Source organism: Leuciscus leuciscus (assembly GCF_965113295.1).
Source record: "Leuciscus leuciscus genome assembly, chromosome: 20".
Taxonomy (NCBI): Eukaryota; Metazoa; Chordata; class Actinopteri; order Cypriniformes; family Leuciscidae; genus Leuciscus; species Leuciscus leuciscus.
Genome location: NC_138744.1, coordinates 33016694 through 33042365, shown reverse-complemented (window position 1 = coordinate 33042365; position 25672 = coordinate 33016694). Strand labels below are relative to the sequence as shown.

Genomic DNA, 25672 nt, shown 5'->3' with positions numbered 1-25672 from the left:
CAATGTTCCTTCATCAAATGTTCTTATCTCACGTTTGCTTTTGTTAACACTATCAGGTATGTTTATGGTGTAGATGGTACGTTATTTTCAGATACAAAAGAGCATTAACCTTTTACTTACTAACTGCCGTGTACAACAACCAACTTGCCAGATTCCCATTCATCTGTTTCGGTTAAAACTGAATCCTTTTAGACACACTCACTGGACATTTCATTTTTAAAGTGCAAGATGCAACATTATATAGTTTTGCAGAAATGCTGCAGGGAAGTTAGTCCAATGAGCCTGCATATGATTTGTTCATGAAAACGTTGGTACATAGATTTCACAAGCAAATGTGTGTGTACAAACAATTGGTGAATGAGAACCGATTTTCTAGATTATATAGCAGTAGATTAGGGTTCTTGTAACAACAGCAAATCAATAGCAGCTATAGAAGCTAGCGGTGAAAGTACAGATGTAAAGAACCTAAAACTATTTCAGCCACGAGGGGTTTCGATGTTTGATATGGTTCTAAATTCATTTAATTATAGAACATAAAAGGAACCTATTTAATTTCAAGTGTAGTGTTCTTGATACTATTGAGTTCTGTGACTGTCTCTCTGTAGCGCATTATACAGAATCAATAAAGGCAGTTTATCAAACCGTCAATCACTCGCACTGCCACTCAATCACTCGATACATCAGCACCTGCTAAAAGAGCATATGTGTTCAGCGCTCAGAACATCTGCTGTTCCTGTAGGACATCTGACTGGAATGGATTATAGGCGTTGTCAGGATCAGGATGCTTTGAAGGAGCTGCATTTTTTTTTCTCTCTCCAGTAGTCTGCTCTAATCTTTCTATCTGCAATATTATTCCCATTTTTGTGTTTTATTTGTGTCAGAGTGAACGCAACACTTTTTACTTCCATGATATGTGACACATTTCTATGAAACTAAAACTGTGTATTCAACTAAAGGAAAATGTTGCCAATTCCTTCAGGAATTGATTGTATCATAAATAGAATCTGATTGTAATAATCTGTACTGGTGAATTATTCACAACAAGACCAGAAATTCTGGCTAATTTGGGTACATTTACATTCATGAATATTGATTAATGTGCACGGTCCCTTTTTGAAATAAAATGAATTACAAATTAAAAATGAATTACATATCACAGAAATAAGTATTAATGAAGCAAACTGGGTTAATAAAAAAATAATAATAATAAAAAAAACAACTAAGAATGGCATTTAAATTCTATTTCATTAGCATTTGAAATACAGAAACCTTCCAAATGGTCAATATATCTCTGTATATTTACAAGAACATATTACAGAGGCAGATAGGAAAGACAAAACGTGCTTTGTAACAGCTGGCTGAGTATTTCACTGAACTGGTCACAAATGGGGACAATCTGTGATCTCAAAGCAAAAATATTGACTTAATAAGAGTATTTTACTCTTAAAGTGAACATGTTCAGTCCCCTCTGGACGGAATAAAGAAATGCAGAGTAGATCTCCCACATAGAGGCACTGAACAGTACAGTCATAAAATTATGATTTCAACCTTTGCACTTCCAGCAGTCTAAAGCAGTAAAAGCACTGAAACACAACCTCAATTATTAGGTCAAGTATAAAAACTTAATTCTCAAACATTTTGCTTTTTATTACTATAGAATAAAAATAATATATTATCAGGTACATCGCAAAACAGATTCAAACTCACATAATCCATGTGACACCACTATTCAATGTGCCAGACCATCCGACTGGCAAAGGTCTCTTCACCAGATGCACAAAACAATATTAAAAATACTAGCCTGTCATTGACCTTCCTGGTGACTCAATTAAAAGCTGTAATCAATTAAAAATGTAATTAAATCAAATCAAATTAGTGAAGGATAATGTAGAGTTAGCTGGTCATTATCACAAAAATAAACCCGGTGGACATCACAGGGCGATCCGGTTATGCGTCATCCTTAAATGGTACATTCTAGTGTACCAGAAGCTCTCATTTAAACTACCGGTACTCTCCTCTGTCCTTATGGAGAGATATTGAAACTGAGACCGCTGATTCACTAGCAATCTTGCACGCCAGGTCTCTCTCTCTCATGCACAGGTTTATATATTTAGACACACAGAGCAAAGTACTGCAACATTATTACATTTCTCAATGAGACCAGCATCAGCATTTCTCTGTTCCCACTCTCTGGATTTGAATGGCCTGGAACCCCCTTTCATTTGGCGGAAATGCTCAGAACAGTTTGAGAATTGGGACTCATTATCTAATCCCTGAACCTGCATCCAAACCATTTTGGTGGAAAAACGCTATTGTTTGATGTTAATTATGTTACAAGTGATATGACGGCCTCAACTTACCTTAAAGAAGGTCATTGTAGAGCCATCCTCAACCACTCCATACTCAATCTTGGTCTGCTTGGCCAGGTCATCAGCCGAGTCAATTGGAGATTCCATTCTCTCCACGGTGAGGAAGGCGGCTAGGTTGGCCGTATAGGAGGAGATGATGATTAAGGTAAAAAACCACCAGATTCCTCCTACTATCCTGGTGGAAAGGGCTTTGGGCATGAGCTCAGATCCTAGTAGAGAGGAGCAGAGATAGTAGTCAGGGTAAAGCAGTGATTTCAATGTGAGGACCAGAACCAGATGCACAGGTCTAACCTAGTCCAGATAACTAGTTGCAGGGAAAGGCTTTGCATTTTGACAATTGGGATGATATATCTATGCTAACTAAATATGCCAAAGTCAACCACAGTGAAGGTGGGAATTCATTTATGTGTTAGGAGAATTTATGTGGCCAAATTTAATTAGATTACAGACTCTCATTTTTGTATTAAAGCATAAAGGGCTCATAATTTGTCTTTGAATTGCCCTACACTCTTCAATCCATTTGGCTTGTGGGTAAAAGCCAAAATGAAGAGCCATTTTATGTTACAGTCTAAGTATAATTTTCTGTTATTCCTTAATCAAGTTGTCACCATGGTCATGCTTAGGAAATTAATTGAAACGGGGGAAAGTAGGGGCAATAACTAGTTGTACTAGGAAGAGATACAATAGCACAAGGAAATAACTGGCACCTTTTCTCAAGTTCTGCGATTCATTGTAAGCTTTGATCTGCTATGCTGAGTCCATGGCAAAACACAAAGGACTGTCAGAAAGATTAGCCATTACATCAATTACAATTGAACTCCAAACTCAGACCTCAGCAGACTCATAATGCTATAGTGACCTGTCAGTCAAGTCCAGAGTTTGGAAATTTTAACTCTAGCTACCAGACAGCTGAACAACCATTGGAATAGGAAGGAAGAAAGCGAGAATCACCTTTCCCTTACATACACTAGCAGTTCATTTGTTAAATGTGATGTGTGCATTTTCTTCAATGCTGAAAGACGTTCTCTTATCCTATCCACAGAGACAACTATATCTGAACCATTCATCGACCATAGGCTGACTTTCTAAGTGCAAACACTGTGGTGCTAGAGCATTCCAACATGTGGCTCAAACAATTGCGTAAGTTTTGGACAGGAATACCCATTTATCCAAAACAAGTAGTTAGGAGCAGGTTGGAAGGAGAGTCTGAGAAACTAGAGGCACATATTTCACACACTTCACCTCTAGCGGAAAAGATGCGTTAACCACTTTTAAAGAAACAAACATACAGTCGTGTCAAAACAGCACACAATTACACAACGAAAACCATCCCAAGAAGAAATAAATGTTGTCATTTCAAATTATCACCATGCGGGACCATTTGGTCAGGGTGACCTTATTTAACCTGGCTGGGGCTGACTGTCATGTACCCAAGGTAACGTCATGTCCAAGCACGTCATCCCACAGTTTTCTCGGGGCTGACAAGCCATGGGCAGGGGAGCCTCTCTACAATGTAGTGTTACTCACTCATCAAGAGACATGCATACAGTCATCATACACAAACCCTGCTCATTTTGCCCTCAGCCTAATGCCACATCTTCTCTTCCAAAACTCACAGAGGAACCTGAACAAAGGACAGTCCCAATGACATCCTAACATTATGTTGTTAATAGGTGAAGCTGTTGGCCAATAATTCGTTTTACAGAATATAATTCACAATGATCCAAACACATTAGCTAACTTTTAATGTCCTCTGCTTACTGATGATTCCTTGTTAATAGTGCCAATCGCATGTGGGGTTCAGTAGGTTACCTGCTCTTGGGGAGCACGTACACTGAGGAACCCACACTTTTACTAATTCTGACTGAGCATCTCTTGTCCCTCTAGTTCAGAGGTCATCAACCCAGTTCCTCGAGACTCACTGTCCTGCAGAGATAAGGTCTAACCCTAATCAAACATACCTGCAGCCAGTTAAGCTCTTTGGGATCGCTTGTTGTTGAAGCAGGTTGTAAATAAACTTTGCTGGACAGTGAGCCTCCAGGAGCAGGGGTGAAGACATCTGCTCCAGTTGGAGGCTGACTGTGCATGACCCTGTAACTCTTCGGTCTTCTTTATTATAAAAATTAACCAGACAAAATGCTCCACCAACTAGAGCAGCTATGCAACTATTCATAATATCTGCAATGTTTTTTAACTTCTAACATTCCATGTCAAAACAGATATCCATGCTGTCTACATTGCAAACAGCTCTTTTTTTATCTCTTTAACAATGTAGATTTCACAAAGACTCACAAGGTTAATGTTACATAGCAATCCAATCCCAGCTGTAAATCATTCCATTTGATGGATGCAGTGCAGATTCAAACATTACCCATGCTACTTTGCAAACAAGGGCCTGGTGTCTCTCATTACTCAACCAAATCTTAGTATGCTAGTCTGATGCAACACAAAGGCATGCAGGTTACATGTGTCATTGTCCTTCATTCATCATAGGCCTTTCTCAATCTCAAACATCTGCGTCCCACAGTTGAGAAGATGTGGCATGAGGATTTGGTATGATTAGGGTTAGAAGTCAACAACACACATGGCAGTCTAAGACAGAGGACATGACCAAGAGTTAGTCTTTGTGTCATTCCGCCATTTTTTGCACATGAAATTGGACTTACCTTCTCAGAACCCTGATGAGCGAGAGAACAGTGGTTATGGAAAAGTTCTGCATGCAACTAATGAACCCCTGATTGAACCCCCCATTCCCAGTGGTTCCCAAACTAGGTTACGCGTATCCCTGGCGATACTTGAGATGACAGAGGGTGTATGCGAACAAAATGCTGAGTTCATTTAATTTTACCCCAACTTAAAATAACACTAAAACAGATGATGCATTTCTACCAGGCAAAATGCCACCTCTAGTGTGAAAACAGGAACAAGGTAGTGCCGTAAACAGTCAAATGCATGTCAAAACTGACTACATAGACACAAGCAGTGAGCATATGATAGTTTACCAGCAGAGTATGTTGCCTTAGCAAATCGCGCTACATTACTGCCGTTCAATGTACCTTTAAAAGTGGAGGTTCAGAACTTACTAGCGTGAAGAACAAATATAGATAGAGACTGTGTATAGAGATCAATTTAAGTCTCAAACTCTCTTTAATGCAAAGTTTAATGCAGGAATGCAAATTTTCCCGAATATCCACGTGATTGCAAATTGACTTTATAAAACAATTCAACCAACAAAAAGGTTAATTTTAGTGACATAGCCTACATTTTAATAAATAACAAAAAATTGTCAAAATTGTTTGCTTTATTTGCAACGAAACAATAGTTCCAACAAAATACACAGCAGAACTGCTGAGCGTCTCCAAGTAAACACACAGCTGTCTTTCATTAGTGAACGAATCTGCGGCTTTAACCGAATTGGAAAAGTCGATTCAATGACCCATTCATAAATACAGCCACCTGATTCGTTACTGAATGAATGACATGATAAATTACTCATTAAGATAGTGACTTGCTGCCACCTACAGGTGGTTTTAGTTTAATAGTAACACTTTGTTTTTATCATAATTTATTGCTTTATTATTTTTATAATAAAATTAATGGAATTTTAAGTATATGACAAAACATTACACACATTGAATAGGGTTAGAAAATGTTGCCTATATAAAGTTTTTTTTTTACAATTTAAGGGGGGAAACATTGTCGTTAATGGAAAGGTGTGACTGCAGTGGAAGAGAAGGGGTACGCAGAAAGATGTTAAAGGGTTAGTTCACCCAAAAATGAAATTACTAAGTAATTACTCACCCTCATGTTGTTCCAACCACGTAAGACTTTCATTCATCTTCGAAACACATATTAAGATATTTTTGATGAAATCTGAGAGCTGGCTCACTCCTTCATAGGCTGCTAGGTGATTGCATCTGCAAGCCCAAAAAAGTTAGTAAAGACATCGTTAAAATAGTCCAAGTGACTACAGTGGCTCAACCTTAAGTTTATCAAGCGACGAGAATACTTTTTGAGCACAACCCCCCCACCCCCAAAAAAACGACTTCATTCAACTATTCATTTCACTCGCGCATGAATCATGGCTCTCTTGTGAACTCACTTAGAGGCCCACACGGAAGAAAATTAATAGTTAAATAAAGTCGTTATTTATGGGGGGTTTGCGCACAAAAAGTATTATCGTTGCTTGATAAACTTAAGGTTGAGCCACTGTAGTCACTTGGACTATTTTAACAAAGTCTTTACTAACTTTTCTGGGCCGGCAAGTTTCAATAACCTAGCAGCCTATGAAGGAGTGAGCCAGCTCTCAGATTTCATCAAAAATATCTTAATATGTGTTCCGAAGATGAACGAAAGTCTTACGGGGTTGGAACAACATGATGGTAAGTAATTACTGACAGAATTTTCATTTTTGGGTGAACTAACCCTTTAAATGCCACAGGGGGTACGATACTCTACAAAGTTTGGGAACCACTGCACTACCCAACACCCACCAATAAACACTTTCAAGTCCCACACAGCCTCATTCATACCATTGGCCAGCAACCAATTTGCTTCTAGAACTACATGCACAGAGGCACCCATGCATCATAGTGGGCCTGACAACAGCAAGTTGGGACCCCCAGCAAAAGAGTGGGATGTGTGCTAAGAGGGGCAGGCAGAGGCGTCTACCTTGCTGCATGAGAGCTCCAACTCCGAACCAGAAACTATTTAGCAGGGTGAAATTGTTTTCCACCACGTCCGAGTCGGGGTTGCACGGGTGGGGGTTATACCATTCGTAGGGGCTAAACCTGTGATGAGCGACACAGAACACAGATACATTTTACTCCAAATGATGTGGTACATCGAAGAAAAATGAAGGAAAGGCAGGTCAACCTATAGAGACACAAGGAGAAAGAGACAGGTTAGCATAATCATCAGTCAATTAGATATCAATATTCAGGAAAAATACAAATTCTCTTGATGAATCTATTACCATCTGTCTTATCAAATGGAAGAAATAAATAAGTTAAGCTTGTGATACAGTAGTTACATATTGGTTAGAGCTGTTTATGTTTCCAATCACCCTTTTTTCAATTCCAGGAACTCTCAAATTACATATTCATATCAAAGGCGAGCATAATTGCCAATGCATATGAGCAACCCATCTTAAAATTAAATGAATATCCCAGGTAACATACAAATTAAGTTCTAAAAAATAAACAAAAACTTACACATGTGAAAATCTAATTTACAATATTTATTTTGCTGTGTGTTGGATTTTACTGTCAACGTGAGAGTTTAAGAATGTTTTTTTTTTTTTGTTGATATATTCAAGTCATTTGCAATACACAATGTGTTTGTATTTTTTTTTATGCATTTTTTTATATGTTCTGCTTTACAATCCTGCACATTAGTAAAGATCATAGTACTTTACTTGTCTCTCACATAAAAACAAATATTTCTCAAACTGCATCAAAGCAGTGGCATTAAGTGCAAACGGCGAACTAGTATAACATTTTCCTTACACTTCATGGTCTTCAATAAATTCCAAAGCTGCTGAGCCTATGGATTCAGTGTAATGTTTTACGTAATTTATACATGAAATTATTTTATTTATTTTTCTCAGTGTACATTGTTGTATGCATATGTCTATGAATGTTTGTATATTATTCACTTTACCTCATATCCCAGCATTGAAAATATTATCTGGGTTCATATATTACACTTATATTTAACCATAAAGATAAAAGATAGCAGACCAGCTGAAAGTCAGTTAGTCAGTCAGAGGAATCTGACATCATGGAAGACTGACATATTGTATAGGAGTGTATTTGGCCTTCGTTTAGCCTGACACACAGTTGGTACTGTTGTAAACAAACATTTAGGATGTGTTCCATCTTAGTGTGAATAGGCCTTAAATAACAATATATCTGTGCATTTCTGTTTAGAAGTTTTGTTGTTGTTGTTGTTGTTGTTTTGTTGGTAATTGACAGCCACATATGCTGTCAATATAGATGAATGTGTAGTTAACCCTGAATATTAATTTAAAAATGATTAATTAATTTAGATGCCCAATGCAGACGATGTAGTCTATTCCATCATCTCCACACCTCGATGCCTCGATCTGAGCTATCTCTCTCCCACATTGAGACTTGCCATTTACTCCAGCTAAATATAAGTGACATTACATTAGTAAAGGTTGATTGGGTGACAATTAAGCATTGTGACCCAATTCAGTTTGTGCTGAAGTGATGGGATAAAAAAGCATCTAGAGGCTTTTCAAGAGTTGGGCAATCAGATACTAAGGAGATTATTTGTCTCAGCTATTATAATTTTTCATCAAAACTCTGAAATTTAAACAGAAATTATTGATTTTCAGACACTGAAAGTAAAGTACACAACATTTTCTGCATCTATGAGTCTATGAGCAAGATTCGTCAAGTGCTGGAGCAATCTGAAAATGATTACTGTGCTCTTTAAATAGCTCAACTTCTGCATCAAACTAATAAAAAACAGTCAACACAACAGTCTCATATAAGTTCAAAATACAACTTGTTACATACCAGCACGAATGCATTCAAATTCTTATGAGATGAGGTTAAGATGCTACCTTAGAAGGTCACTGGCTATGTAGGCTCTAGACTCACTAGAAAAGAGCCATAGAACAAAAATATTTGAGCATGAACCAGTTTAGTCGTTCATTCGCTATTTGTGATGCAAGTCTGAGTACATACGAACTTTAATCTTGCAAAGACTTCTGCCCCAGACCTCTCATGCAAAGGGTCTTTGTTCAAGTTCACACAATCATGTTTTGTAAAGCCAATTACTAACGGCAAATCTAACATGGATGTCTGTCATGGACTGGAGCGTGCCAGCGGAGGAGAGAGAGGCGATGAACAGCCTCTGTCTGCGTGAGACGTGGCTTAACCTGCTGCTACGGGAAGCGTCAGTCGCCCGTTAGCTGTCAGTTTCATCCAATTATACTGACCTTCTGTTATCTCCGGTCATCTGCGCCACAGAGGGAAAATTTGAGCAAGGTCAACATGAAGAGATAAACGAAGGCTGAGGAAACATTGATGCCCCAGGAAAGAACAATGGTGGGGGGGTTCAGAAAGTCATTGTGCGCAGGACCGATCACGCACTGATAACAGTAGTGTCAGATCTGGAAGACTGACATATTTAAGTAGGGTTGCTGTGCTGCAGCGTTTAGCATTGAGGTCATGTTGATTAGCTAACATGCAATTCAATAAGAATGCGACACAAGGATGCATTGCTAATCAATGCGCTACCATAGATTTCACAGACTGGCTGCTTGTTCAGCATAGTCTTACTGGAGTTTCAGTCTTAGGAGATGTCTATAACATCCTATAGCAGTGCCAAGCATGACCTCTTTTGAATTTTCACAACTAACACAATGCAGAAGATGCTTGTGGATTTTTGGAATTTCAATATCTTGAAATATTACTAACAATATAAAATCTTACGCTGACTTACACTATAAAAAATGCTGAGTTGTATTAACGCAAATGCCCTTGGGTTACATTTTTAAATGACATTATACACACATTAAACAACCCAGCATTATAGATTTTCAACTATAGTTGAAAATCAGTAAAGATTTCACAGTAAAAAGACACGTGAACCATGAGCTGAAGGTGGATGTTTTTACAATTATACTAAAGGGGCTTTTACTTGCTAAACAAGTATAAACTACCAGAAGGAATAGTAATAGATTGTGAAACAGATTTTTCAGCGGTTCTAATCAAATGTGCGTTTGTTGTTAACAAATCATTTTTAAGGGCTAAGCTTATAAAACATTTAAAAAAATACATAAGAGAATATGTATTCTTATATTAAAATATATTTGTCTTATTTTATACAATTTTGCTTCTCAGGTAGACGTATCTTATTTGTATTGTACTGTATTGTTATTTGTATTGTACTTATATTTGTACTGTAAAACGAGAAAAATACATTTTCCGTGTCCTCTTTCCATCCTCTTCCCTCATAGACTCCGAGTAATTATCTAGTCAGCTCCACACAGCAGTCTGTTAAATCATCCTAAGTGCAGCCCATTTAGAAGCATATTCCACCTGGAAATGAGCGGGATCTGATAAGCACTTGCCCAGACTGGTGAAAGCATTACTCATCCTGTGAGGAGGACGTATCCCTTCCTTTCTTTCGCATGCTTGGGGTTTCTCACTGCAGCAAGGACAATGATTCATTAGTGATGTTTACTAAGACAAGCATCACTACAAATATTGCTCATATATACTTTCATTTAGGGATTTAAACAAACTCCTAATTCTCTGTTGAGTAGCTTATCCTGTACCATTTGCTGCAGACATAAAATCATTCTGCTTGTTAAGGAGAGCTTCTGAACGATTGGATTCCTAGATTTCAAAGATCCTACACTGATATTGAAGAAAGGATTTCAGTCATCATTTAATCATTTATAAACAATATGTATGTATATAACACTCTCTCCAACTGTATGCCTCATCTATTCTGGTATATAATGTATATAATTCAATCAATTTCTGATGTATAAAGAGTATAAAAGAACATTTATTATTATTATTATTATTTGTTTGCTCTTGTTTCACTTAGCAGATTACAGAAGTAATTTGTTGCAAACTTCAATCTATAAATAAAACACAATAAACTCCTGCTTAAACTGTATGGATGGAATGGTAAGATAAACTTGCTTTTCATAAGAATATGACACTACAAAATATATATATTTCTTTGAAGCATTAGAATCAGACGCAGAATTTAAACATATAAGTATTGCATTGGCAGCGTTTTATGGCAAAAGAATCAGCGTGATAAGTACAGTAAGTGTAACTCTTTTATAATTGAGACTTCCTCGGTTGCTTCATCACCTGCTTTCGCAGAAGACAGGAGAAACTTTTCAAGGGAATGAAAACAACAGGAACAAAAACAACTGCTGATATGCATTACAGATTCTGAGAAGAGGATAAATATTTGACTTTCATACTGTGCCCAGAAGGAAGGTTTCTAAATACTGCATGGTGAGAATAAGCCTTAGGAAACCCTCCACCAGTCCCCATTATGTCACCCTGTGATCTCTTTCTCTCTCTTGCTCTGTCTTTCTCTCTCACACACGCATGTTTTCTGCATATACCAGCTTTAAAGTGCACACACAAAAGCAGTCGCACATGCACACATAAAGAAATGTGTACAAATAGACGAACACATAAACACAGTAATACGATCTTGTGTTAGGTCTTCTCTGCTGTTAAAACATGCCGTTGATGTGTGTGCTTGTTATGTGTGCTCTAGTTGAGGAATGGAAAGGTGAACACTTACCCAGCATTAACATTAGTGCAGTTATAAGGTGAAAGGTGCATATTCTGAACCAACTTAGATGGCAGTTGTAGCTTGTTATAAACTTATGTGATCATATTGCCAGTAACATTTATAAAGCACAAGTGCATTAACCATAACTCTCTTGGGTTAGACCAGCTGACCGCAGTAACCCAAGAGTTTTAGGGTTAAAATAAGGCATTTTCTGTGGATTTCTCCCCACCATGCTTCAGATGAGGACCAATGGAAAGACCCAATGCAAATGAAAATGGTTTTGTATGATTAATGATTAAAAAAATGATCTCAGCAAATTATTCTAAGAATTCACTACAGTATATGACATTTAAAGGACAATTCTGGGTCTGATATGAATAAATAATAAGCTGTCGATTACACTAGATAATTTCGACTCATACATCAGTTTCAAAAAGTACATACAAAAAGTCATTTCAAATGGAAGCACTAAAAGTATAATGGAAGAAGAGGCCAGTTGCGTTTTGTAATTATGGGATGGATGGGTTGGATGGTTGCCTGGCAACTTGTAGTTAAATTTTTGCTATTCAAATTGTCAGCCTTTGAGATAGAGACTTACACATTTACATGTGAGTTCCACTCCTGACAAGGAACAGATTTCACTCAGGATCCCATATTTTCCTCCATTTTTTTTATATTCTTATTTATTTTATTTTTTTTGCAGTATTTGACATTTATGTAAAGCCTTATGTAAAATCTTCTGATGAAAGGGTCATGCAATGAATCAGTTTTTTTATACATGTCACAGTTGCATATTGTTTTTTAAAGTTTGCAAAATGTTTATGGATGTGTTTTACTTTCATGGATTTGAAAATTAAAATGTAAGAATATTAACGTTGTTTTCACATCTGTTTTCTAAATGTATGTTATAGATCTTATTGTGAACAATTACATTTTTGTTTTTGACCTCATAATGTGCAATAAAAATGTCCAAACTGGACGGCACCGTACATTTGTACAGCCTCCATGCAGCGAGATATGTTTGCAGTTTGTGTCTCATTGATGCAGTGAAGTTGGCATGCTATACTGTATCTGCCAATCTGGGAGCAATGAGGAAAAACATGAACTGACAGTTGTCAATTCTGAGCTGTGAAATATAAGCCCAATCCGGTATAAAATAAATTATTATAAAGTTATGAACAGATACATAAAAAATCCATTTCATTGACTCCATTCCAGCAGCTTCCTATAGCCAGTGGATTCTGCAAACTGCTGCTTGAGGCTATACTTTAGTTTGTTTTTACAAACTGAGTACGAATCGAAATTATTTTCTAATTGATATCTTAACTTGCACTAAATCCAGAATATCCAATTAAGGGACCATTAGCCAGTAATCTCTACTTATTATAAACAATTAAGTGTAATTTATTTATCATACATTATACATTCTAAACATTAGGCTACTTAATTTTGTTTAAGCAAATTTAAGCAATGAAGGATTAGGAATGAGTATATGTAGAGCAATATCTGCTGCTAACTATACAAACACATTTTTTTGCAGCATTAGATATCATGACATCTCAGTTGCCAAAGGAAATGTGAAGCAGGATGTGGAAAAACCCAGTCAGAAAAGAAAAAGATACAAACTAGACAGTAAGGACAGCGAGGGATGGGGAGGGAGGGTTGCGTTTCACACCAGAAAATGCCTCAATCTCACTCACACACACACACGCTTGAACACTCCCCGCATACCTGCTTTCTGTCGTTCACACACATACTGTCTTTAAACTGTGATTTAGCATCTTTGCTTTTGTGGTTTGTGCTATCGTGCATTATCAGAGTAGAGGCACATACTGTATCTCCTCCGCGTCAAGACAGGAAGACCAAAGCAACCCTTAAAGCTCCTCTCTCATGTGTGTTTCCTATGTGTACGTGCTTCTTCCTCTCTCTTTCTCTCACTCAAATGAAAGCCTTAACTCTTTGTTATCTCCTATTCACACTTGCAAGAATTTCATAATTCTACAATTTTCCAGGAAACGACTGAGCTGAATCTCATGACGTTTCATCATGTAAATATTGTGAGTGGCATTCAGAATTCTCAAATAAATAGTTAACCTATTCCTTAAGTCAACATTTACTCAATGCTCATGTCGTTTCAAGTCTGTCAAACTTCCATGGATGATGCAAAGTGAATTTCTGAAGAATAACCAGAGCAGGATTTTGAAAAGGAATGGAGGATGGGGCTATTCGACCACATGAGCGTCTACACTACGAGAGCAATCCGAATGTGTTTTCGACTACCTCTGGAAGTGGTCCAAAGTGGACAAGCTCAAAACGTTTTAGACCCTGTTTACACCTGCATTTACCGCCATCCAATTGTGATCCGATCGACCAAAACGCATCATAACACCAGGTGTAAACAGGGCCTTTGCATCATCACAGGCCTATTTGCCTTAAACTTTGATAACATGGAAAAGAGGTGAAAAATTCACCTTTAGCATTCCACAGAAAGAAAGTCATACAGATTTGGAATGATATGAGGGTGAGTAAATGTCAGAATCTTTATTTTGGGGTGAACTATTCCTTCAAGGCCACTAATGTTAAATCTAAACATCTAAAATCTAAAATGTCAATGAGATGAGGTTATGATGAGGGGTTATGTCTATATATATGTGGCTGGTATGTTACCTGGCTATGACAAACAGCACACAACTGACACCCAAGTAAGCGAGCAGAATATACATCCAGATGTCGGGGGAGAGGGGGTTGAGAAAGGAGAACACCCCGGGGTTGGTGCCGTTGGGCTTGCGGTACAGTATACTTATCCCCAGCGTCAGGAAGGGTTTGGAAAAGTCGATGACCTTCTCCCGCGCGTACGTGATGGCCAGTGGCGCCACTGCAAGATCAGCTTTCTGCCAACAAATAACGCACAGGGAAAAGAGCGATAGGCTGTAAATCAGGGCAAGCAGAAGCATTTAGAGGAAATCAAATTAAGAAAACAGGGCTTTTACACATCACACACTCTGCCCCACAGCGTTTAAGAGGAAATTTAAAGCCCTCTCGTGGACTCGCGCTCTCTCTCTTGATTTACCTGCTACTGTTTCAGCACTTACTAAAGCCTTTCATGATTTACGGGGTCTAGGGGACCGGATGGGCGCTGAACCGAATCCACTCGCTCAGCTACCCAACTAGACTAAAAAAATGAAAACAGCACTTATGAAAGAGGGAAAATCAAGGGGGTTAAAGGTTTTACGCAGGTCTGCCGACGTTGGCTCACTGTCAGAAGCGGAAATATCCTGTGTCTCTCAGACTGAAACTTTTAGTCCACATACTAACATTTTATAACAAAAAAACTGTCCAGGGTGTTCGACATGCTGCAGTCATTTTTGTGTGAATGCATACCAGTTCACTAAAATGTACCAGTTTTTTAAAAATTCGTGAAGCTGCCAGAAATGGAATCATTTGTCCATTCTGCTCGTTTCATTAATGAGGCCCAATGTTTGGAAAATGTCATCACCATCCAATTCAATCTCATGAGAAAACATAACTTTTTTACATTTTAACAATTGGTGGTGAATTAGTACAATGAAATGTCAGATTTTTTGGGGGGGGAAAAGTAAGCTTGAAGGTCTAAGCCTAATCCTAAACATCAGTATGGTGTAAGCAGATAAAAAAAAAAAAAAAAAATTGTACAAATTCGTACAAATTCGCAACCAATTCATCAAAATGTACAATTATTATAGTTACACATTCAATTGATAGTCCAATTCAGACATTCAACTAACAATAAGTAACTTTGCAACTACATGTCATCTAACTCTCATTAGAGTATTAGTAGAATGGTAGGGTTCGGGTTAGTAGAATAAGTTGGCATATAGTTGTAAAGTTACTTATAGTCAGTAGAACGTCAGTCAAGGAGCATCTAAATAAAGTGTTATCAGATATTAAGCAGACAGTCTACTAATACTCTAATGAGAGTTAGTTAACATGTAGTTGCAAAGTTACTTATCGTTAGTAAAATTTCTAAAGTGATTTAAGATTATGTTGGACAATCTGTCTATTTTCTTATCACACCTAGGGATTTTTAGTTAAAAGTAATGAGGATCACTTCTTGGAAGACATAAGTTCCATTTTTTTTATTTTTTTTTTATTTTTTTTTTATTTGATTATTAATTGAAAACCCATAATAAATAATTGAGGACTAAACTGTGTATACACATCAATGAAGCAACATGACACACCCCAAACTAGATCACTTCCATTGTAAGCAACAGAACCGTCTATACTTAAAGAGATGTGTCGTCTATATAGTCATTACATGCAAATTATACTGCGGGACAAATTGAGACACTGTAAACTGGAAATCTGCAAGACAAGCATTTTAAGGCATAATAGGCACACTTCCAATGCAAATAATGTTGCAAACGGTACTAGGCACTATAATTATGCTGATCATTTTAGCCTAAAAGTGCGACGTATGGAAAGCGTTCCAGATCCGTTACTTATGAGGTTTATTTCCATTAGATGCTTCCTCAGAAGGCAATGATGACGCTCTAGGCAACCGCCTAGTTTACTACGGTCCTGCCTACACAAACGCTGCTCAACATGTCCTCGGTTTGTTGGTGTGGCCTGTGATATGTTGTCATCACTGTGACAACCACAGCTGCAATAATCAAAACCATGTCTTCTTAGCATATCAATAAGGAGTAAGACTGTATATACAGTACAAGGTGAGATTTGAGATGTGTCAGCTGGTAGAGATGCTGCCGTACTGTTTATATTCACAGTACAATTTACAAAATCCAGCTCTATACAGTCTGTTCTGCTTCAATTGCAGGAAACTTAATTGTTTATAATGGGAGAGATTCAGATGTGATGCTTCACTCATGTCCATTGTAAACATGCCATAACATCTTGATTATGGTTGTCAAAGCAACAATGTAGCTTTTCAGAAGTGTATTCATATGCACTACCATTCAAAAGTTGGGGGTTGGTGAGATTCTTTTAAATTGTTTTTTAACTAAATATCTTATGCTCGCCAAAGCTACATTATTTGAATACAATAACAACATTAATATTGTGAAATATTATTACAAGTTTAAATAACTGTTTTCTATTGTAATCTATTTCAAAATGTAATTTATTTCTGTGATGGCAAAGCTGAATTTTGAGTCTTCGGTGTCACGTGATCCTTCAGACATCATTCTAATATGCTGATTTGCTGCTCAAGAAACATTTATGATTGTTATCAGTGTTGGAAACAGTTGTGCTGATTCAGATGTTTGTGGAAATGGTGATACATCAGGATTTTTTGATGAAAAGAACAGCATTTGTTTGAAACAGAAGTCTTTTGTAACATTACAAATCTCTTTATTGCCACTTTTGATCAATTTAAAGGGCTAGTTCACCCAAAAATGAAAAGTCTGTCAGTACTTACTCATGTCCTTCCAAACCCGTATGACTTTAGTTCATCTTCGGAACACATATAGATATGTTTTATGAAATCTTGGAGCTTTCTGTCCCTCCATTGACAGTCTATGTAACTTCCACTTCCAAGCCCCAGAGAGGTAGTAAATACATAATTTCAGAAATCAATGTGACTCCAGTGAAGATGAGCAAAAGTCTTACAGGTTTGGAACGACATGAGGATAATTAATTACTTAATTTTTGGGTGAAATATCCCTTTAATGTGTCCTTACTGATTAAAAATATTAATTTCTTTCAAAAAAAATTAATATATATACTGTATATATATATACTGTATATATACTGTATATATATATATATATATATATATATATATATATATATATATATATATATTCTTTTTAACAGTATACTGATCCCAGACTTATTCATTTTAAAATGTTATCTTCAGAGGTTAGCATCTATTAAGCTCCAAATAAAAAAAGTAAGTAATCAAATGACAAAGTATCTTCAGAGTATCCCGTTCTGCATTATATACTCCTCTTTTAAATCCTGCATAATATTTGCAAGCCTTCAAACTTATTTTAGAGGCTTAACATTTAAATGGCACATGTCCAAGCCCAGTGCTGAGGTTTTATACTACAGTTTGACTACAGTGTGATTGTGAATGTGAGATTATATCCAGTGCAATTTCGATGTGATAATTCCTCAAAGAATCATGGGTTTTGACACGGTGAAGGCGTTATTCCTCCTCCAGAACTCATGGAGGGCCTGCTGTCTGAACGCTGACACGCTAAAACTGACATTTAGTTCAATTTCACTGCGTTTACTGGTAGAAGTGGTATAATTTCACTCAAAATAAAGGCTTCTGTCTAGAATTATTGGATTGTCTATAATTATTCCCAGAGGGGGCAAATTAATGCCAGAAGTGAGCAGATGTTGTCTCGCTACCTTCTTTTTTTCTTCTTCTTCTAAAGTCCTTTGACAAGATATTTTTATCTCTAGCACATCAATGTACTGGCAAACTGCAAACTCCAGACTGCTCTGAAAGCTTGTCAAGGCCAATTACAGTCTGTCCTGCTCTCGTCTTGTGGGGGGGTTTGCCGGGGAATGTTACGACAACACACACACACACACTTTCACACCAGACGATCCGACCGTGGCCAACTGAGGGGCAGTGACTAAGAGAGATGTCTGATATATCGGTTGGAGCAACGGATACTGCTATTGAACACACAGTGTGCAGAAAACGCTCCTTTCTCAGAAATGTGTTTATTCCTATCGTCGTCTTAGAGGAGTCTAATGAGGATATCGAAGGGCAGTGTTTGCTCCTGTGTGTATGTGTGTGTTTGTAAAAGTGTGTGTGCTTAATAAGCTCTATAGGGGGAAAACTAATGCCAGATTTTTCACTTTGTGTCCTCTCGGCAGTATGTGCTTGAGTTTTATTTTATCGCATGTTCATGCCATCTGCTGCACACACACACACACACACACACACACAGACTGTTAATCTTATTTTCATATCTGTTTCCTCTCTTCACTGAAAGCATCTCATTTTATTGTATAATCTTGACACATCGCTTCTGCAGCAGGGTGGAAGTGTGTAAGGATTGTGTACCATCCTGAATTTAATTAAGAATTAAGTCCAATTTCTTAATAACGTAATTGAAATTGAATTGAAGCAACGAACATGAAGCAGAATTTTAATTCAAATTTTAGTTTAAGTAAAATTAAGATGGAATGTAATTCAAAGAAATTTATAGAACTAGCAGTTTTGAAATTTTTATTTTTTTTTCAGTAAAAAATGTACATGATAAAACGTGTTATCATACACAAAACATATGGGGTCTGTCCAGAAACAATACTTGAGTTTGAAGAGCACACTATAGAAATGTTTGGGATAAGAGAGTGTGTGTTTTTTTACAGAAATTAATACTTTTTCATTCAGTGAGGACACATTAAATGCATCAAAAGTGCCAGTAAATATGATTAATTATTAATATTAATTTATAGTGTTACTAAATATTTATATTGCAAATGCTGTTTATTGAACTTTCTTTTCAACAAATAATCCTTAAAAAATGTATCATGTTTCCCACAAAAATGTTTTCAACATTGATAATAATGATCAGAAATGTTTATTGAGCAACAAATCATCATATTAGAATGATTTCTGAAGCATCATGTGACACTGAAGACTGGAGTAATGATGCTGAAAATTCAGCTTTGATCACATGAAAATTGCATAAATTAAAATAGTTATTTTAAATTAAAGAGATGTGTGTGGATTCTACATGTCCTAGTCATGATTAATCAAAATTAATGATTATTATTGTTATAAAGATGTTGTGTTATTTAGATTTTCTTCGAATTGTTATTCAATAAATTCAAGTTATTCATGATTTAAATCCCAATTCTACATCTTTGGTGGTGGCCAAGTCTATATACTGTATATTCACATTTATCATTTGAAAGGGGGGCCAATTTTGCTCAACCTTGCAGGGTTGTACGGAAAGATGTGTGCAATCAAAACAGTATTGGACGGTGGAGTCTGACTTACGTGGTCCATCAGTTCTCGGACCATGCCGTTCCACTGGCCCGTGCTTTCCTCCTGCGCTCCGTACTTGCCGTCCTCCACCAGTCGCAGCTCGTAGGAGAAGCCCAGGATGGCAGCCAGCTCTCGCAGCAGGTCGATGCAGAAGCCCTCGAAACGATCGTTCCTGTACAGCGGCTTATCCGACTTCTTGAACATCACGTAAGGCTCTGCCTGTGGAGGGGAAACATATTGTAGAGGAATCTGCAAATGTTATAATGCATTTTAACTGTGGTTACAGTTATTTAGGAAAATATATAATGCATTATAATGCAGATTTGGAAAAACACGAGGGTGAGTAGCCTAACCTAAATGATGACAATTTTCATTTTTAGTTGATCAATCCCTTTAACATTGTGTTAACTATTGTGATGCATGAGCAACAAATAAGCAATTTCTGAGACAGCTGATCTTGGCAATAAGAATGCAGATATCTGGTTTAGACTACAGGAAGCTGGTGTGAACAGATCCCTCAATACCAGCGAGATTCGGGAAGATTTGTCATGCCAGGGGAGCTTCAGCAGAGAGAGAGATAAGCGCTTGCCCGCCCCCACGCTGCTCACCGCCTGCATATTCACAGTCCTAATGAACCAATGAGAGCCAGCCTGTTCACAGCAGGAGCCCGGCATAGAAACAACACTTCTTCTCATGCATCAAAGCATCATGTATGCACAAACTATTTTTGCTTTTTCAACGTTTTAGTTTTTTAATTTTTGCTTAAATTCTCTGAGCTTTGAAAACCTTGCCAGTTCAGCCACCGTAAGGCTCGTCCAGACCGAACGCATCAAAACGCAAAAAGATCGAACCGCACCGAGAGTGAAACGAAAAAGCATGTCAGTCATGCTTATAAAACATGATATTTCTGAGATATACAAAATATAATTATCATCAATGGACATGAAATGTACCCTATATTGTAGAATTACTCCTATACTTGTTTTGTTGTATAGAAATAACTAACCTTTACAGTTTGCTGATATTCAAGTTAGACAAACTCTGAAAGTTTATCATCACTATAATGTAATGTTAATTCTAAGCTTAACTAAAAATGCAAGCTTATTGATTTTGGATCCACAAATAAAAGACATTATCATTTTTGAATTCATAAAACTTGATATATTATGTTTGATGAAAGCACAGACCAACTTTAATTGTTAAGTTGATACAAAATAAAAATGTATTACATAAGTTGAGTAAACTCAAAAAAGTCTTGAAACTGGTTGCATCAAGATTGTTTCAGCTTTTTCACAGTGTGCATGGACTGAAATAAATTTTTCTGCAAAAATTCAAAGAGCAATGGTAAATATGACTACACCTTTAAGGCGTTAGGTTTGATGAGACATATCAAATACTTAAACATTCTTTAAAATCATGTATATTATTCAGTTAAAAGCTTTACCTGAATTAAGCTAACAATACAATTTGTAATGACCTCCCTATTGAACCATTTTTTATTTTATTTTTTGTAAGCATTTCATTTCACATCTTCCATGTAGTAACAATTTTACCTGCTGTAATTCACATCTACGCTATATAGACACAAGTATTGGGACACACTTCTTAATAATTTAATTCAGGTGTTTCAATCAGACCCATTGCCACTGGTGTATAAAATCAAGCACCCATTAAGTCTGCATTTACAAAGATTTGGGTCGTTCTGAAGAGCTCAGTGAATTCAAGCGTGATAGTGTGATAGTATGCCATCTTTTGATGACATCAGTGCCTGACATCACAAATGCTCTACTCTGCTCTAAATTTTGTGGAAAGCCTTCCCAGAAGGGTGTTAGTTGTAATAGCAGCAAAGGGGGACTAACTCCATGGGCCCTATCTTGCACCCAGCGCAATTGACTTTGTACACCAACTCATGTATCATTCCTATTTTGCACCCGCGCACAGCAGACTTTTCCCTCCACAGACACACGCCGGTAAACTAGGAAATGAACTTGCGCTCCCGGGGGCGGTTCAGCGAAAAGTGGAGGTGTGTTCTGGCGCAAACGTTCCCTGGTGCGATTTTGCAGGTTTAGAAAACAATTCCACCACTAACCAGGAAAAACCTAGTCTAAAGTTGCGCATTTTATTCATATGCTATTTTAAGGGTGCATGCTTGGCCATAATCAATGTAGCGTGTGCACAACGTCGGTCTCCTCGACTGTGAACCGCTCCTGGCGTGCGTCTGGCAAATCCGCCGTTATAATAGCAATCCGCCATGGAACAAGTGCGCCTGCTCTTAAAGGGAATGTGAGATGTCGCTCTGATTGGTTTATTTCACGTTACGCCCAAACCACACCTATGAATAATGACGCTACTTCAGACCAGCTCATTTTAGATTTGTGTCGGCGCAAAAGTAATTTATCCCGCCGGTATAATAGCAACAGCGCCCAAGACCCGCCCACAAAGTTACTTGCGTTCCGCGCTTGATACTTGCGTTTCAGATCGTTAAAATAGGACCCAAAGTCATTAAAGTCCCTGTTGGCATAATGGTCAGGTGTCCCAATAGTTTTGTCCATGTAGTGTATCTGGAATGCTAGGTTCAGACACATAACCCAACCGCTTATATCATAGCAGTGTTTTTAAATAGTTGACCTACAGGATGACACAAAACCTTGCTTTGCCATCGCATTAAATTTTGTCACTGCACACCTGTTGTCATTTTTGCTTTCATCATAGTGTTAATTAGTGGTGTTTAATAAGGCAAGCATCTCTATTATTATATCTCATACTTAGGATTAATCAATAAACAAACCGGTAACACTAAGTTTAAGCCAAGTCAAACACCTTTATTTTGCAGGGCTTTATATAATACAAATGTTTTCAAAGCAGATTCACAATAGCACACATTTGCGCTACAGACATGAATGGTACCTCAAACTATGCAGCATTCATTTATCAGCTGGTAAAACTGCTGAAACAAATCCTTTAGATTTGCAATGAAGGAATGACTTAATCCATATCTAAAGACCAGAATATCACAGAGATTAGGGGTTGGCTCTTTTAGAAATGGAGCCACCCAGAACACCTCAGCAATAACATAGCAATGTACTTAAGAACTCAGAACATCCTGCACAGCAATGCCCTAGCAACCACTCAGAACACCTTAGTAACTGCATATCAATGCCTTATCAAACACCCTTAGCAACACGGTGAAAACCCTTAGCCACCGCATAGCATCATGACGGAGAGTTTTCTATAGGAATGTACCAGTCACAATTTATTTTGTGTAAAGTAAAATCATAATTTCATGAGTCAGGTCATGAATTCTGCTTCACTAAATTCAGTCGCTCAACCGTTCATGGTGCATGAGCTCTAAATCAACACAGAGCCAATAAGAGCTTTTACATTAGAGCTCTGAGATGTTATTGGACTGGGAACCTGTGTTGCTTCCAGCTCAGTCAGAGCTACCTTTAGTTTATGAGCACTGACCGCACGCTCCTTCAGGCCTGTAGCGCTCAGGTCAGATTTTCATTGGCCGAAAGCAGTGTAAAATAACCCCACTGAGCTCTTTGTGCTTGAGCATTGTTTGTACATGTGTGTATTTCCATGGAAACAGTGCCGAAGTTGGAGAGGGTTGCTCACAGTGAGCGATAATATTTCATAACTACCTGAGCTTTTTAAACACACATAGCGCTTTGACTTATCGCTGAAGCTGAATACTCACTGAGCACTGCGGCTTTCTTTTCTATTTGGCTTTTCTTTGTGATTGGTTTTACATTCAGCTGGGTTTCATTTAGAGTGCCGAACTCAAACATCTGTGAGATCTACCAGTCTGCACAGCCAACATATCGCTCAGACGTGTGACATTTAGCTTGCAAATGGGTTTTTAATTAGCTTCAGTGATTTTACAATTATTTTTGATCAGTCTTAAAATGCATCCTTTGGCATTGTCATTTTTGTCTTTTTCTGTTATTTGTTCTCTATTCTTTCCTTTCAATGGAAATGTCAATTTGTGATGAAAGACAGGAAGCGAGAGAGTGTATACCTGAAAGCTCGTCTCTGTGTGAGTATGCGTGTTTACGCCAAACAGAAAGCAGATAATTCAAGGTCAGAAAGATGCAGTGGCTGATGGGTAGGACAGCTTCCCACAAATCTGAGAAAGGTGCATCTTCATATCTGAAAATGCTCCAGAATGCTTTGAAATACTTGTGAAACTTTTCATGGAAAAATAGCAGGAGATGCATTACGTTTTCAGAAGTGCCAGAAGTCTTTGATTAATGTTGCTGAAAACCTGCTATTTCTGCATCACAAACCACCCTTGATCAACAATACGAATCTGGAGACCTCTGCACTCCTAAAAACACTTGAGTGACTTCAGAAGTTTGTTAAAAGCAATTTTGTTTCTTCTTGAGATCTATTTCATATTGAATACATTTTGGGTAACTCTCGCAAAAGCTCTCAGGAGTATGCATCATTTTGCAAAAAAAGATATTATATTTTGCCCATTTGGAAATGAAGGCCATTTGAAGACCATTAAGATGTTTTGCACTGCAACATTTTTATGTGATAATAATAGAATAATTCAAACATTACGGCCCACAGAGGGCAACAGCACATTTTTAAGGGTAGGACTCCACTACCCCAGGCCTATTAAGTACACTATGCCATCAAAAGAGCCAGGACAACAGCCGCTGCACTGACGACACTGATACTGTATGTTATGAATATAAAATCATAATAAAATCAATATTTTACATAATAGTTTCTTCATTTTGATTTTGAAGTGAAGTTTTGTGAGATTTCCCCATTTAATGTTTTTAAAAGCATTGCACACTCAATTTACTCTTCTTAGTATAATCTATGTATTAATATATGTTTTGGGAAACAATATATTTTGTACAAACAATAATGTAAATCATTAGGGATATCTATAATTTATATAACATTCCTCCTACACATAGATTAATCGTTTTTGGGTAACACTGTATTTCAATAGTCCACTTTAGACATTCTACTAACTAAAAGTAACTTTGCAAATACTAACTCTCATTAGAGGATTAGTAGACTGTCTGCTTAATATCTGCTAACACTTTATTTTAATGCTCCCCGAGTAGAAAATCTGAGACAAGGACAACGTTTAATCTGAATCTAGCTTTCTAATAAACCTAGAATTGTATACTATGAATATTTTTCGGCTCTTTGATGAACTGATTATATTCCTCTATTGTATAAGTCAGTTTGGATAATAGTGTTTGCTATAGCATAAATGTAAATGCAATGTTACATGTCTGTCTAAGAAGCATCTAAACTGCCTAAGACAATTTATACTACAACGTCCCCTGGAACAGCAAATATTGCATCTAAACTCATAAAAGAGCAATTGAGAGAATTAAAAGTCTAATTAAACCAGCAATCCTTTCAGCAGATGGAGAGAAACTACCGTACCCCTAAAGGCTAAGTTACCTTCCATCACTTGCCATCTAATTAAAAACTTGAATATTTTGACTCCTGGAAACAATGGTACTGGCTCAATCAAACCTTTTTTTTTTTTTTTTTTTTTTTTTTTTTTAAACCCCAGTTTTATTAATTGTCCAATTCGCTGTGTAGCAGTGCACATCCAGATAGAGTAATATCTGGAGGTGAAGGGGCAATTGAATCCAGTAGCAAAGCTATAGAAGACACTGCACTGCTGCGTCCTGAACTCAACAACCCTAGACTGCTGGTTAAAATTGTAACACTGAAATTTTATTCATTCAGCTATTAATCACAGATTTGGAGAACAAAACATCCTGGAAGATGAGAAAATAAGACAAAATCGAACTGTATTGTAAAATGTGAGTAAACTATTCATCAACTGATGTGTACTGCATACAATACTAGCAACCAATATCTGCCTGGAAACAAGATTACAAAGCCAACGTTTGTCAGGTTACTCAGGCAAGGTGTGTGTAAGCACTAGGAAATGTAGCTAACAAAAATGGCCATAGGAGAAAATGTATACACAAACAAATAAAAATAAAAATAAACTGATTTTAACAAATATTAAAACAAGGCACCATTATCTTAT

At 37.2% G+C, this 25672-nt stretch overlaps 1 protein-coding gene across 3 annotated transcripts in view; it reads right to left on the bottom strand.

Moving 5' to 3' along the window:
* Nucleotides 1-25672, bottom strand: part of grik2 (glutamate receptor, ionotropic, kainate 2) — a 239825-nt gene that overhangs the window by 47561 nt on the left and 166592 nt on the right. For all 3 annotated transcript variants that reach the window (XR_014200724.1, XM_082150286.1, XM_082150285.1), the window contains 4 exons: nucleotides 19642-19848; nucleotides 14343-14566; nucleotides 7041-7159; nucleotides 2361-2578 (listed from right to left, as the gene is read on the bottom strand). Coding sequence is in view for 2 of the 3 variants with exons in the window: in XM_082150286.1 (XP_082006412.1) it covers nucleotides 2361-2578; nucleotides 7041-7159; nucleotides 14343-14566; nucleotides 19642-19848 (768 nt within the window). In the remaining variant the exon portion in view is untranslated. The remainder of the gene's footprint in view (nucleotides 1-2360; nucleotides 2579-7040; nucleotides 7160-14342; nucleotides 14567-19641; nucleotides 19849-25672) is intronic.